Source organism: Colobus angolensis, unplaced genomic scaffold, assembly GCF_000951035.1.
Source record: "Colobus angolensis palliatus isolate OR3802 unplaced genomic scaffold, Cang.pa_1.0 Scaffold125, whole genome shotgun sequence".
Lineage (NCBI taxonomy): Eukaryota > Metazoa > Chordata > Mammalia > Primates > Cercopithecidae > Colobus > Colobus angolensis.
Genome location: NW_012113697.1, coordinates 8,090,285 through 8,105,896, shown reverse-complemented (window position 1 = coordinate 8,105,896; position 15,612 = coordinate 8,090,285). Strand labels below are relative to the sequence as shown.

General features: G+C 42.0%; 1 protein-coding gene across 1 annotated transcript in view; it reads right to left on the bottom strand.

Annotated features, from left to right (window-relative positions):
- Positions 1-15,612, bottom strand: part of DSG2 (desmoglein 2) — a 70,052-nt gene that overhangs the window by 30,806 nt on the left and 23,634 nt on the right. The window contains exons 4-8 of the mRNA XM_011933296.1: positions 5,048-5,083; positions 3,399-3,533; positions 2,393-2,554; positions 2,114-2,258; positions 1,108-1,274 (exon numbers count right to left, since the gene is read on the bottom strand). Coding sequence (XP_011788686.1) covers positions 1,108-1,274; positions 2,114-2,258; positions 2,393-2,554; positions 3,399-3,533; positions 5,048-5,083 — 645 coding nt within the window. The remainder of the gene's footprint in view (positions 1-1,107; positions 1,275-2,113; positions 2,259-2,392; positions 2,555-3,398; positions 3,534-5,047; positions 5,084-15,612) is intronic.

Sequence of the window (15,612 nt, the reverse complement as noted above, 5' to 3'; positions counted from 1 at the left end):
AGGTAAATGTCCAGTAAGTTAACAGCCATTATTATTGGTTAAACTTTCTGTCCTTTAGAAACAGCAGCTTGTTAAAAATCACACTACTAATGCAAAGTAACACTTTTCCATTCTATTCCATTCCATTCCATTATATTTATGTGAAAAGGTATAGAGTAGAATTTTAGATGAATCATATTCTTTAATTTTACAAACATCCCCTTAAGCCTATTGGGCGCAATCCTTCCAATTTGGGCAGAATTAAATCATTTTTCTAAGAAATACTGAACATAGTGCATTTGGATGATGATTTATATCTGATGACAAAGAATGTATCTTTAGGATCAATGACATTTTATTCTTGTACCCTGTTAAAACCTTTATGTATACAGCATTTAAAAAATCTTCTATCTCCCCTTTTTATTTAAAAATTTCCCTTTGAGTTAAACAAAGTGAAATGTTTGAGAGAAACGCCTTTCTAGTAAACCTACTCAAATTTTCCTTCAATTTGGGATTTAGAGTAATTCTCTCCTTTACAGATACTTTATTCTCTAACTAGGATTCCTGTTTTCATCCCATTCCTTGCCGTCTCCTATGTACTAGCACTGTAGGAGCCTCCTAATGTTTCATTAGAGAACTACAAACTGAGAAATGTTTTAGGAATCTCTAGTAAACAGAACCCTGATAGGAGAGGCCCTAGAAGGGTGCTGTCTTTATGTAATTTTAAATCTTCTAGTAGTCACATTTTAAAAAGAAACATGTGATAACAATTTTAAACAAGTATATTTTATATAATCCATGATATCTAAAATATTATTTTAACATGCAATGATCACAAAAAAATTAACGTCATATTCTGCATTTTTCATATTAAGTTTTTCAAATCTGGTGCATATATTACACATTCAACACGCATAAAGCATATTACAATTTGGGCCAGTCACATTTTAAGTGCTCAATAGTCACATGGCCCATATTGGACAGCCCATCCCTAAAAGAGAGTAATTCCAAGAGTTATCCTATGGATAAGGAATATAGAACAAAATAAGAAAATTAGAAAAGAAAAAGAGAGGAGAAACTGGAAAGGATAGAGAGTTTAAAGATGGGCAACATAACATATTAATTTACCTCTCTGTCCAAGGTAACACTGGTTGTATAAATCTCTCCTGTATCTTTATTTAGGTAGAACACTGGAGGATAAGCAGGCTCCAGAGATACGATCCTATAGGAAATTTTAGAATTCAGGGTATTGGGCTCATCTGCATCTGTTGCATTGATTTTCATCACAAGTGTATCTGGCATTAGAAATAAAGATGTCTAAGATGAAACTCAACTTTAAGCACACTTACCTCTTATTTTATTTATAATTTTAGCTTATTCCAAAGAAGATTTCAGGTGCTTATCAAAATCACATGCAGTTGACCACAATATAACATTTAAATGGATGAGGACATAAATGTGAATGGAATTCAACAACAGGAAAAGCAAGATGAAGGCAAGGCTGAGGTTGGAGTCCTGAAAAATTGCTATATAAGGTGACAGATTTGTTTATAATAGTATTAGTAGCCAATACAAAGACAGTAACATGAACAGGTACATGATCCTGATATTTATTAAGATATAAACAAATCAGGAGAAGCATAACTATTCTTTATATCATGGTCCAAAAGAAATCTCTCATTTGAGTCCTCATGAAGAGCACTGTGTTGAACAATGTTGTGAATAAACCTTACAGTAAAAATAATACAAGTTATAGGTCAGCAAACTATAGCCAAAGCTGTAGGGCCAAAGCTAACCAGCCACCTGTTTTTGTAAATAAAGTTTTATTGGAACACAGCGAGGCTCATTTGTTTACATATTGTCTATGGTGCTTTCCTGCAGAGAGCAGAGTTGAGTAGTTGCTACAGAGACCTTATCTGTCACATTAATCTACCCTATCTGTTCTGAGGCTAAAAGCAATGGCATGTAAAGTCCTTTAAACCTATAAGGAAAGCAGCTCTGAACCTCGAGTGAAAGGTTTCTTAATTGTTCTGTAGGTAATACTCAACTTTCACTAAGATATGAAATTTAGTGTTTATTTACAGTGGAGATAAAATAATCTTAGTATTTATTAAAAAAAAAAAAAGACTCTTACGTGCTGCACTCAACTCTTCAACAGACCCAACAAAGACATCCTGTGTGAACACTGGTTCATTGTCATTGACATCAAGAACCTTAATGCGTAGCTCTAAGGGTTTCTCTACATTGTTTCCTCTTTCATCCAAAGCGTAACCTGTTAGCTGAAATCATCACATAAATAATAAATAAGATTAGATTTAAGCTAAGAAAACTAAATTACCATACTACGAAAAAAAAAGATACTTATTATGAAAGAAAAACTACAAACTAATAAATGTAAAATTATTCTTCTTACCAGAAAAAATGGTGTTTCTTCTCGATCAAGAATGCTGGTAATATTCAGTTCTCCAGTGTCTTTATTAAAGACAAATATACCAAAAGGTGGCTCTGTAATCCCTTTTCCAGTATATTTGTAAGTAACTTTGAGTCCTCTTTCTTCTGTAAGATCAGAATGTATCTAACATAAAAATAACAGGAATGTTTCCGGTTGAACTCTCTGTAATTTACTAGATTTGATCTTAGCCAAAAGCCTGAGAAGAGATTCTCTGTAATTTATAGGTATATATTTTTATAGACAATTTCTTTCTGAAGTTCTTTGGTAATACAGGGCAGAGATGACGAGACTTGGACTAGGGGAATGGCAGTGGAGTTGAAGAGAAGCAGCAGATTTGGAATATATTTTTGGAATAGAACTGATAGTGTGTGGTACATTTTTGGCTTGAAAAACGGGAGAGAATTACAGCGTCAATTACCAAAATGGGTAGAACTTACGAAGAAAAGCTTTGGGGGGAGAAAAATGAAGGATTTATGTTTGTGCATGCAACACTATCACATAATTTATCAAAAAAAACTCGACCCCTTGAGAATGAAAACACAGATATTAATTATTAAGCCAGGACAACAGGCATGAACCATGACTGTCTCAGGCAAATGAAGATGGTCACCCTACCTAGTAATAGACACCAGTTCATCTTGAAAATGACATTTTATGACATCTTCTTTTGAGCACTGAACACTCTGTGTTACCAGTGCCAAATCCCTTTACTCTTAGTTAAATCAAAACTCAAAGTTATCTATATTTTTGTCAATGATGCTGCATCTTCCGGAATAGGAAAGCGAATCTTAAAGTTGATACTTTATGCTAAAAAGTAAGCTCTGCTAATTTTCAGATATCTCTTGAATATTTAAAAATTCTGTAAGCACATTCTAAATTTTCCTTAAATCTTAAAGTAGACATAAAAGTCCTCTCACACCACATTTTAGTCATATGCATATATTTCATATTCCTCTTTAGGAGATACCTTGGCAATTGGATTCTTTTTGGACAGATCCTCTCCCTCCCGAAGAGCCACGGGGGCGGTGATCCAGGCGCGCTTTTGCCGCACTAAATGAGGATGTTTAGGAAGCAGCTTATTTTCATTTCTTGTGCTTAAGACCTACAACAATAGAATAATGCCAAAATTTATTATGTGTCATAAATATGGAACATTAGTATGGTGTCCTATAACATTAAGCTTTTAAATAGTGCAAATTTTAAGGTATGCTTCATATTTCCTATGAGGCTTCATTGTCTAAAAGGGAATATATATATTCCAGCAAACTGCATAGGGCCTAAAGAGATTATCTCCAAGCTGGTAAAGTGGTAGGTTTCTTTTCTGGTTTATTTTTTCTTTTGAGACAGGGTCTCACTTTGTCACCCAGGCTGGAGTGGAGTGGCATGATCCTGGCTCACTGTAGCCTTGACTTCCCCAGCTCAAGCCATCTTCCTGCCTCAGCCTCCCAAGAAGCTGAGATTACAGGCATGCACCACCACATCTGTCTAATTTTTGTATTTTTAGTAGAGACGGGGTTTCACCACGTTGCCTAGGCTGGTCTCGAACTCCTAGACTCAAGCCTTAAGCGATCCACCCGCCTCCGTCTCCCAAAGTGCTGGGATTACAAGTGCGAGCCACTGTGCCCAGCCAGTAGAATTTTGTTTTTAACTGTAAGAAATGATTTCCCAGAGTGAGAGTAAAGAATCATTTAGTAGCCTTACAAATTGGCAAAGTAAAAAATAACAGATCATGTCAAAAACGTTTTTTCTTACTAACTGAAAATGAAGTTTCATTTTTCTGTGGTAGCTTGTGGTTTAAAAATAAATTACTAAATGTTTTTTAAGACTAAATCTTAGTAATCTATTGATATAAATTTGACTAAAACTAGGGAAACTGTCAGTTAATGAATTTATTGTTTTCAGGATTGGGTAAAGAATTAAATTTCCCATTTCATTTTCAGAACCTTAGGGAGAAAACCATTCTATAAATTTCCAGTTGGGTTTTATAGGTGCATATATATTTTATCCAAGGAAAATTTCAATACAGCTGACCTGGGAGCTTAAGATCAGAAATACTCCTTATACTAGGTTTGGTTTATCATTTTACTCATTTTGTTGCTCTATGTAATAGGTATTTTACTTTGAAATATTTACACGGGTAATCACTAGGTCCTGGATTTTTTTTTTACTTGCACAAAATTTTCTATGACAAAAAATTGAAATTACTTTTTCACTTATACTTCAGGAAGTATTCATTGTTAACAGCTTAATATCTTTTATGATTTTTCATAACTATACAGTTGCACATATATACACAGATGTATAAAGGTCTTTTTGCTATAAAAATGGATTTATACTATATATGTTATTTTACCCCGATTTTCATTCAGCACCTCGTCATGGACATTCTTCCATGTACCATAAATGGTTTTAACATTCACCTATTAGTGGATACTTACATTGTCAAAAACTGCTGCACTGAACACCCCTGGATAAGCTCCTCTGCACTTGTTTGAATGGGAATCACTGGGTCTAATACAATGTGTGTCTTTAATCTAGTAAAGCCCAGACAACCTGTTTGCCATGGAATTAAGCCTCCTGAGTCAAAAGGCAGAAATAAACCCTTTATTTCCTCACCTGTAAGTGAAGTCCACTTCCAACATTAAAGCAGATCTGTAAAATAAAATTATTAGATATTTAGCCAATTTACTGCTAAATTCAGTGTGAAAACATTGTTCATGAATAACCTACCACATTAAATATTATAGACATAAAAAAGTTTAACCACTACTATTATCCTTTGTCAAGAGGAAACAAATTTAATTTTTCCCTTTGTCTTCCCTAATGGCCAGTGCCAGAGGAGAAATCTATATCCTCCTGGATCCATACTGACTCCTCCAGAAAACAGTATCTTAAAAAACAGACAAAATAACCTGCCTTGTGAAATCTTAGTCATTCTTCCATCCTTTTCTCCCCACCCTATGGTTTTTATCTTGTGTTCTCCAGGACCTGCTTACCTTTCCTCAGGGCCACCAGTATGTAATGTACCCCACACCCCGCTAACTCCCACCATCCCTATGGATGTGTGTGCATTACACACCAATACACACACACACACACACCACACACGGACAGCCCATGTTGTGACTTTTCGGTTCCTCAGTATCCTCAGTCCCACCAACTCTTTTCTTTGGTTCTTCATAGGCACTGTCACACGTGGGACTTCATCATGACACAGTACTGTTCTAAATACAGTTATGCTTACTCTTAAATTTGCCCAATAAACTCCCATCTTGCTTTCTGAATATTTTGTACTCTAAAAAAATAATTTTAAAAACTGATGCATTAAAGATGTGCATAGTTTTGGAATATATGTGATAATTTAATACATTCATATAATTTGTAAAGATAGTGTACTTGGGATGTCAATTATCTTAAATACTTGTCTTTTCATTATGCTAGAAACATTCGAATAATTCTCTTCTAGCTGCTTTGAAAAGTATAATAGGTTATTGTAAACTACAGTCACCCTGCTAATCTATCGAACTAGTGTTCTTATTTCTAATTACTGGTCTTCTTTCTTCTATCAAACCATCTATTTGTACCCATTAATCAATTTCTTTTCTTCCCCCACCTCCCCACTACCTTTCCCAGTTTCTGGATTCTATCATTCTATTCTCTACGCCCATGAGATCAAAACTTTTAGCTCCCATATATGAGTGAGAACATGTTGTATTTGTCTTTCTGTGCCTGGCTTATTCAGTTAACATAAAGACCTCCAGTTCCAGCCATGTTGTTGTGCTGCAAATGGCAGGATTTCCTCACAGCTCATTAATCTCCTGGTTGGCTTCATTCTTCTCTTGGTTGAATCTGAACCAGTACTTTCTAATATGGTAGCTACTTGTGGCTATTTGGATTTTAACTGAAATTATTTGAAATGAATAATCCAGTTACTCAACAGCCACATGTGCTAAGGCCACATGTGCTACCCATTTGGACAGAGCAGACAGAAAACATTTCCATCACTGCACACAGTTCTACCAGACCAGTGCTAGCAGATTGCTGCCTGCCACTCTGAAGATGTTGTCAGTGATCACCAGGGAGCATTCATTTTCATGACTCTGCTATTCCTGCCTCACTTTTCCTCTCAAATCTAGAAACCTGTTTAGTACTGACCATGCACTGGCAATATTGCTAGAGGAGGCCACAGTGGCTGAATAAATCTCTTACACATTCATGCTCTCAAATAGCTGTTCTTTCAGTGGGGTGACGGTTCCTTTCTAGTGTGACCATATGTCTGCATTTGCCCAAAGAGTCTAGGTTGACACCTGCTGTGAGGCATTCCATCTGTTAGCAGCCCTTTCATCCTCAAAAGTGTGCTCACACTATAAATTGTATCATCACCTTGTCATTGCCTTACCCTGATTGCATTTCTAAAATAGGCATTCCAAACTTTAGGGAACGACTCTAGTCACACCTCTGTACCTATTCACTCTTATGAAATGACCCCACATATTATTTGACTGACACTATCTTCAGTCATCCTCTCCTTCCTTCCTTTCCCCAGGGAAGAGGTGTCCTGACTCCTTTCCAAGGCAAACCACCATTTGTGTGCTTTATTTGCAACTCTATTAGTTCTCTCACATTTATCGTCAAGAACCTTAATCCTTCCACTAACCTTTTATCATCCTTCTCCATTGGCTAATCAACACATTTATTTCCTTCTGATTGGCAAACCAAATATATTTAGGTTTTCCTTCTCTTAAAAAAGAAAACCAGATCCCTCTCTTGTTTCTGTTAACAATCTGTTGCTCTATATCCCTCTCTTACTTATAATTCCAAACTGAAATTATTGTCTATATGTATTGCCCCCACTACTCCACCTTCCATTTATGCATTAATTCACTGGACTCTGTCTTTGGTGTAGATTGTCTCCGTTGTTTGCCTTTTCCCATCTGCACGGTCACATTGATCCATGAAGCCCTACTTGGTACATCATGGGAAACAAGGCATTCCCTAAAATTTCAAAGTCTCTTTCACATCCTTTGCATTCATTTGAAAGCTTCCTGTAGGGTCCATTCCACATGTGAATCCTTCAGCCTCTTTCTTTCCTTTCCATTGTCAGTTCATGTTATTGGCTCTCCGTTCCAAAAAGAAACTCAGGGACAGCAGATGTTCAGCTTCTAGTGTAGGCTTCTCTGGGGCAGATGAACAATCATGGTAATTCTCTATTTTATGATCAGATCTATGATCTCTTCTTCACTCTCTCTACTACTAATTTGCCCAGCTAGCAGTGGCCAGAGATGTCTCTAACCAAAGGGGTGCTCCCCAAATGTATGTATTTTCAAAGGTGGCATGGTATGAAAAGCAAGGGAAAGCAATGCTGAGATAGATCACTTCTCTCTGCGTGTTCCCTGGGTGGGAATTTTCGAAGGGAAAGATCAGTGCCTGGATCAGAGAAGTCTCAGTGTTCACATCATCAGGGAACAGTCTTAAAATTTAGTATATTTCGGCCGGGTACAGTGGCTCACGCCTGTAATCCCGGCACTTAGGGAGGCCGAGGCAGGCGGATCATGGGGTCAGGAGATCGAGACCATCCTGGCTAACGCGGTGAAACCCCGTCTCTAATAAAAATACAAAAAGAAATATTAGCTGGCCGTGGTGGTGGGCACCTGTAGTCCTAGCTACTTGGGAGGCTGAGGCAGGAGAATGGTGTGAACCTGGGAGGAGGAGCTTGCAGTGAGCTGATATCGCCCCACTGCACTCCAACCTGGGAGACAGAGTGAGACTGTATCAAACAAACAAGCAAATGAAAATTTAATATATTTCTTGCCCATCCTTCTAACGATCAGACTCTTCTCTTTGATACAGGCCATAATAAGGAGTTGGCTGCACTGAATATTTGCTACTTTTTGTTTGGGTGAGGGAGAAGGGACAAGATGGAGGAAGGTGAACAAGATGGAGCAGTCCCTGTTGTTTCCGGGTTCTTCATCACAGATTTTCCCGTGCCTGGGAAAAGAACCAAATCAACTGAGCATGCGCAGAGTGATGTCAAGCCGGGGACACCGAAATTCAAGAAGCCACTCCTACACACATGCCCCAAACTCCTCCCCTTCCAGCTCCCAGGCATAAAAGTCCGCCACCGGTAAGCGCCCGTGTGACTTCTTCGGCCCCGCATTCATGGACCAGGGAACCTCATCCGAGAGCGCGGAGAGCGCCGGCGCGACTTCCCTGGCCCCCCGCACCTGAAGACCAGAGAACCTCGCCCAAGAGTGTGTGCATATTTGCAATAAAGGGCTGCCACTTTCTTATGTACTTTGGCCTCATGTTTGATTACTTAGCTCTCCTAAATTAAGTTACATTAAATTAAATTAAGACAGGTGGTGCCGAAACCTGGGAGGAGACTCCTCTTCAGGGCTCCCCAAGGTCCGGGGAGCCTCCTCCTCCTTCCACGCTGCAGATGGACCAGGACCCAGACGCTGCTTTCCACACCTCCAAGTCTCCTAGGGGTGAGTACCTCTTGCCTCCCTCTCATACTCCTTGGCCAGAAGTCCCGCACAGGCCCAAGGCTTTTGGTCACCAGGTGACCCACAGGAGAGTTCCTAAAGGTAGAGACATCTGCCCAAAGGAACTCCATTCCAATCTGCGTGAGACCCGTCCAGGACGGAGACGTCCGCCTGGAGGTAATCTCCATCCCGGCTCCAGAAGCCTTCCGGTCTCTAGTGGCTCCAAAGGATGCTTTGTAGCCAGATAGAGTTTGGTTTCCGCCTTCCGCGAGAGAGAGGCAATGGGAAATCCCCAATCCAAAATACTTAGAGACACCCCTTTAGGGTGTCTTCTAGCTAATCTCAAAACTTTACAATTAGAGCAAGATCTTAAGCGAAAGCGACTGATTTTCCTCTCCACTGTGGCGTGGCCACAATATAAATTAGACAACCAGTCTCAATGGCCAACAGAAGGAACCCTTGACTATAATATTTTACTTGATTTGTCTAATTTCTGCCAAAGGCTAGGAAAGTGGTCAGAAATCAGTTATGTCCAAGGCTTTTAGGACTTGCGCTCTCGCCCGGACCTGTGCACCCAATGTTCAATGGCCCAGGTCTTGTTAGCAAAAACCCGGCCCTCGGCCCCCACCTCAGCAACTGAGGAGGACTCCACCCCTCCATTTCAGATGGGGCCGACGTCGGGCGACCTCCCTCCCGACCTTCCAACCCCTCCCCTCCCTATGGACCTCCCACTGCCCCTCCCGACGCCCCTCCCTCAGCCACTCCCCTTACCCCTCCCTATGCACTTCCCACTGCCCCTCTTGACACTCCTCCCTCAGCAGCCACTCCTCTCACCTCTCCCATTGCAGCCCATACCCGTTCAAATACTACTATACCAAACCTTACAAATCAGCCTTCCACTAACCATCCTAACCCTGCCTCCCCTACCAATCTACTGGGCCCCCTCCGAGAGGTCGCCGGAGCTGAAGGGCTAGTTAGAGTCCATGTCCCTTTTTCCTTGGCTGATCTTTCCAAAACTGAAGAACGACTCGGCGACTTCTCAGCCAACCCTACCCAATATTCCAAAGAGTTTCGATACCTAGGCCAGGCATATGATCTAACCTGGCATGACTTACAGGTCATTTTGTCCTCCTCTCTTAACCAAGAGGAAAGAGAGCGCATTCTCGCAGCCGCCAGGCAACATGCAGATCAATGGCATTTAACCGACGCCACCGTCCCGTTAGGAGAGATGGCTGTCCCGTCCAAAGAACCAGATTGGGACTACCAACCACAGCAGCCTGGCCGCCGTAGGAGGGACATTATGATTCAATGTCTCTTGGCTGATATGCAGGCAGCCTCTAACAAAGTGGTAAATTTTGATAAATTAAGGGAAATTATCCAACACCCAGATGAGAACCCGGCTTCCTTTCTAAATCGCCTTACAGAGGCACTGACCCAATTTACCCGGCTAGACCCCACTTCCCCAGCCGGGGCAGCTGTCCTAGCCTCCTATTTTATTTCCCAGTCAGCCTCAGATATTCGAAAAAGCTAAAAAAGGTTGAAGATGGGCCTCAAACACCCATACAGGACTTAGTAAAATTGGCCTTTAAAGTTTTTAACTCCAGAGAAGCAGCAGCTGAGGCCGCAGAGCTAGACAAGGAGAAAAGAAGGGCTGTGCTTCAGGCGCAAGCTTTAGTAGCTGCCCTCCAACCAGCGTTGCCCACTCTGCCAGCAGGGAAGACACAGGGCAAGTCTCCTAAGGGCTCCTGCTATAAATGAGGAGACCCAGGACACTAGGCAAACCAGTGTCCCCAGGCCAAGCCGGCCACTCCATCTCGTCCATGCTTTAAGTGTGGCACAACCGGGCATTAGGCAAACAGTGTCCAAATTCTCACCCACCTACCACGCCGTGCCCAACCTGCCAACAGGAAGGACACTGTAAGTCTGATTGCCCCGCCAGCAGGGCAGGCATTGCGCCTCAACGTGGTACCTCTCCTCAAGGGTCGGAAGGCTCCTTCCAGCTCCTACACCTGGACGACGACTGACGGTGCCCACACTCGGAGACCCCGGTCACCCTTGCCGAGCCCAGGGTAACGCTACAGGTAGCAGGGAAGACAATTTCTTTTCTCCTCATTATGGAGACTACCTACTCAGTTTTGCCATCCTATAGTGGACCTAGCCAACTCTTCACTATTTCAGTAGTAGAAGTAGACAGTAAGCCATCTAACCCTCGCCAGAACTCAATGTTAAACTGTTACCTGGACTATGCATGTTTTGCCCACTCTTTCCTCATCATGCCCTCATGTCCCACCCCCCTCTTAGGACGAGACATCTTAACCAAACTTTCCATAGAGACACGTCAATCGTGGGTAACCCTACTTCCCCTTGCCCTTACCAGACTACGGATGACACCTAGAAGCCCTACACGCCTTAGCCCATTTCAACTAGTATACGGGTGCCCCCTCACACTACAAGAACTCCCTACCCTCCCCACGCCGTTAGCACCCTACCTTCCATACCTTTCTCTTTTAAGACAATTACTTCGAGAACATGCTGAGAGGTCACTTCCCCAACCTACACAAGGAAATCCAGACACCCCCTCGGCCCTTTCTCCAGGTGACCAGGTTCTACTCAAGGATCTACATGCAAAGGGCCTTATTCCTAAGTGGAAGAGCCCATATACAGTAATTCTTACCACTTCTACAGCAGCCAAGCTTTTAGGTCTCAGTTCCTGGGTCCATTTTACCCAGTTGAAGAGAGCCTAGCCCCCCTCAGGCTAAGTGGCAGTCCACCCAACTGTTGCCCACCCGTCTAAAAATAACCAAGATAGAAACAAGCTAGATGAGCCACACCCTCCTCAAAATTTCCTGTTTCCTCACTATTCTTCATCTTAACTGACTTTTCCCTCACAAACCCCATAGATACCCTCCTCCCCGACCCATCCCCCAACCAGGAGGTCTCTCGACTTTTTACTCTCATAGAAGACCTAGCTTGGCAGGGTGCCCTTTGTGATTTCAGCAATGTTGAACTTACTCTCTACACTTTCGCCACCATTATTATGGTTCACTCTAATCCCCCTAGTTACTCCTACTAATCCTAACTTTGTATCGAAACTTTCTATAACTGAAACCTGGTCTACAGACAACCAGGTACACTCACTCATGCAGGGCACTGCAGAATGTCCCCCCCAGGGCTGTCAATCTGCCCTCTCCCTAAACTTTTCCCTAAGTTCCATCACTGGAGGCCTCCCGGCTATATGTTTCTTATATGACCAAACAGAATATAATTATAAGAACTACTGGCAAGAAACCAACCTCGGGTGTCCATACAATTACTGCAAAATCCATCCTTTGTATGACCTCTTTGCACAATCCCAACATAAAAATATGTTTCAAAGCCCTTCGCCAGGAACATATAGTCTTATTATTAATGATCCCTAGGACCCTCAGTAGGCCCAGGGAGTAAAAGGTAGACTATATGCATCATCTGTTTCCTCATATCCCACCGCAACCATCCAGGTAAAGAGAGTATACGTACAGCAAGTACATCTCCCTAAAGATGTACAGGCCCTACAGAATTTAACCTCAGCCACAAAAACTACAGAACAAAAACTACAGAAACAGTTAAGCCCCCTAACAATGAGGACCCATTCTCATGGTTAACACTTATTCGCCATGGACTTAACTTAACCCAGGCTGCCGGAGTAAGAAACCTCTCCCAATGCTTCCTTTGCGCTGCACTCGGAAAAGCTCCCTTAGTGGCAGTCCCTCTACCAGCCGCTTTCAATATCACCACCGACTCTACCAGCTCCTCTGAAGCAACATCCTTGCCTCAAGTCCCATTATGCCGTAATCCACGGAGTCAAACCCTTCCTTTTTGCTACACTACTCCAAACTCTTCATGGTGTAATCACACCCAAGCTCCCAAGGGAATCCAGACGGCCCCCGTTGGCAGCTACTTCTAAACCAAACTTTATCTAAAACTCTTAACCCCACCTCCATCACCCAATCCCTTTGCGTTCCGGTGTCTTTAGTGCCTAGCTTAACCCTATATAGTGAAGGGGAATTGTCCAAACTAGCTTCCCAGCTTACCACTCCCAGCAATAAAATCCAAAAGTGGGCTGTTTTTCTTCCCTTAGTCATCGGGGTTTCCCTAGCATCGTCCCTAATAGCCTCAGGACTTAGGACAGGGGCACTCGCCCACTCAATTCAGTCCACAGGGGCTCTCTCCACTCAGGTCCAGGAAGCCATAGAGGCTTCAGCTGAAAGCCTGGCCTCTTTACAGTGTCAGATTACCTCAGTGGCCCAGGTAGCAGCACAAAATAGGCGAGCATTAGATCTTCTTACTGCCGAAAAAGGAGGAACATGCCTCTTCCTAAGAGAAGAGTGTTGCTATTATATAAACGAATCAGGCCTGGTTGACACCAACGTCCAAACATTAAACAAAATCAAAAAGGAACTTCAACAATTTAATGCCCCCTTAACCCCCAGACCACCGCTATGGCTGCTGCCTGTAGTACAGCAGATGCTTCCATTCCTAATTCCCACACTAATCCTCTGCCTTATGTTATGTCTTGCTCCCATTCTAATAAAATTTCTCCAAGCCAGGGTCCAAGAGATCACCCAAGTCACCTTCAAGCAAATGCTTCAGCATCCCTACACCCAACTGCCAACCTCAGACCCTAACTATGTCCCTTAACAGCAGGAAGCAGCCAGACAGACCACGGCACCCTAAATTCTTATAATCAATAAGAGGTTGGACTGTTTGGGTGAGGGAGAAGGGACAAGATGGAGGAAGGTGAACAAGATGGAGCAGTCCCTGTTGTTTCTGGGTTCTTCATCACAGATTTTCCTGCGCCAGGGAAAAGAACCAAATCAACTGAGCATGCGCAGAGTGATGTCAAGCCGGGGACACCGAAATTCAAGAAGCCACTCCTACACACACGCCCCAAACTCCTCCCCTTCCAGCTCCCAGACATAAAAGTCCGCCGCTGGTAAGTGCCCGTGTGACTTCTTCGGCCCCGCATTCGTGGACCGGGGAACCTCACGGGAGAGCGCCGGCGCGACTTCCCTGGCCCCCCACACCTGAGGACCAGAGAACCTCGCCCGAGTGTGTGTGCATATTTGCAATAAAGGGCTGCTGCTTTCTTATGTACTTTGGCCTCATGTTTGATTACTTAGCTCTCCTAAATTAAGTTACATTAAATTAAATTAAGACACTTTTATTCTTCCCTACAATCTTACTGGCCTTAGCAAGAGGGTATAACTTATATGTTATTTTAAGTAAATATTATTATTCTGACCAAGTGTCATCTGTTTTACTAGGATATAAGAAAATGGAAGTAGGCCGGGCGCGGTGGCTCAAGCCTATAATCCCAGCACTTTGGGAGGCCGAGACGGGCGGATCACGAGGTCAGGAGATCGAGACCATCCTGGCTAACACGGTGAAACCCCGTCTCTACTAAAAATACAAAAACTAGCCGGGCGAGGTGGCGGGCGCCTGTAGTCCCAGCTACTCCGGAGGCTGAGGCAGGAGAATGGCGTAAACCCGGGAGGCGGAGCTTGCAGTGAGCTGAGATCCGGCCACTGCACTCCAGTCTGGGCGACAGAGCAAGACTCTGCCTAAAAAAAAAAAAAAAAAAAAGAAAATGGAAGTAATTTATAGTCCTCTAGTCAAAGGTAAATTCATCATATGAGCCTCTTCACTGATTTTTATTGGAATTTACTTTCTAGATGTGATTTGCTCAGAAATGCAGAAAATCGCATAGTTACCAACAGTGCTTCTTAAACTTTAATGTGTATTTTGTTCACTGGGGACCTTGTTAAAATGAAGATTCCAATTCAGTAGGTCTAGAGGTCAGCCTTACACTTTACATTTCTAACAAGATCGCAGATGATAGCAATGTTGTGGGTTCTTGGACCAAATTTTGAGGAGAAAGATTATAGAACGTGACATGAAATATCATTTGTTTGTTTAGGTACAAACAACAGTCAATGAAGTCTGCCTTATTCATTATTGTTTCAGTAGTCAGCACAAGAATTGTCACTCTTGACTGCTGGTATCTCGAAGGCAGAAATTCATAAAATATATTTCATTATGTATGTATTTTTAACATTAAAATCATTTTAAATTGCAAACATGTATAAAAGCGGAGTGAACAGTACAATGAACACCCATATAGCTAACATCCAGTTTCACCAATTACCTAGTACACATTTCTTTTAAAATATGTTTTTACTTAGGAATAATTTTAGATTTACACAAATGTTGCAAAGATAGCAACAGCAGTTCCTTTCTCTGCTTTCCTCGTATGTTAACATCTTAAATAGCTACTGTATATTTGTCAAAATTTAGAGATTAACATTGGTGCATTTAGTTAATGCACTGTTAACTAAATTCCATACTTTATTCTGATTTTACCATTTCCCCCACTACTGTTATTTTGCTGTTCCAGGATCCAATCTACCATTCCACACTGCATTTGGTGATCACATCTCCTTTATATCCTCTGGTTTTTTGAGTTTCCCAGTCTTTGTTTCTCATAGCCTTGATGGTTTTGAGGAATACTGGCTGAGTATCCTGCATAATGTCCTCCAATTTGGGTTTACCGGTTGTTTTTCTCATGATTAGACCAGTATTAGGCGTTTTTGGAAAGAACATCACAGAGCTTAAGTGCCCTTTTTGTCACACCATACTAGCTGGTATGCAATATCCACA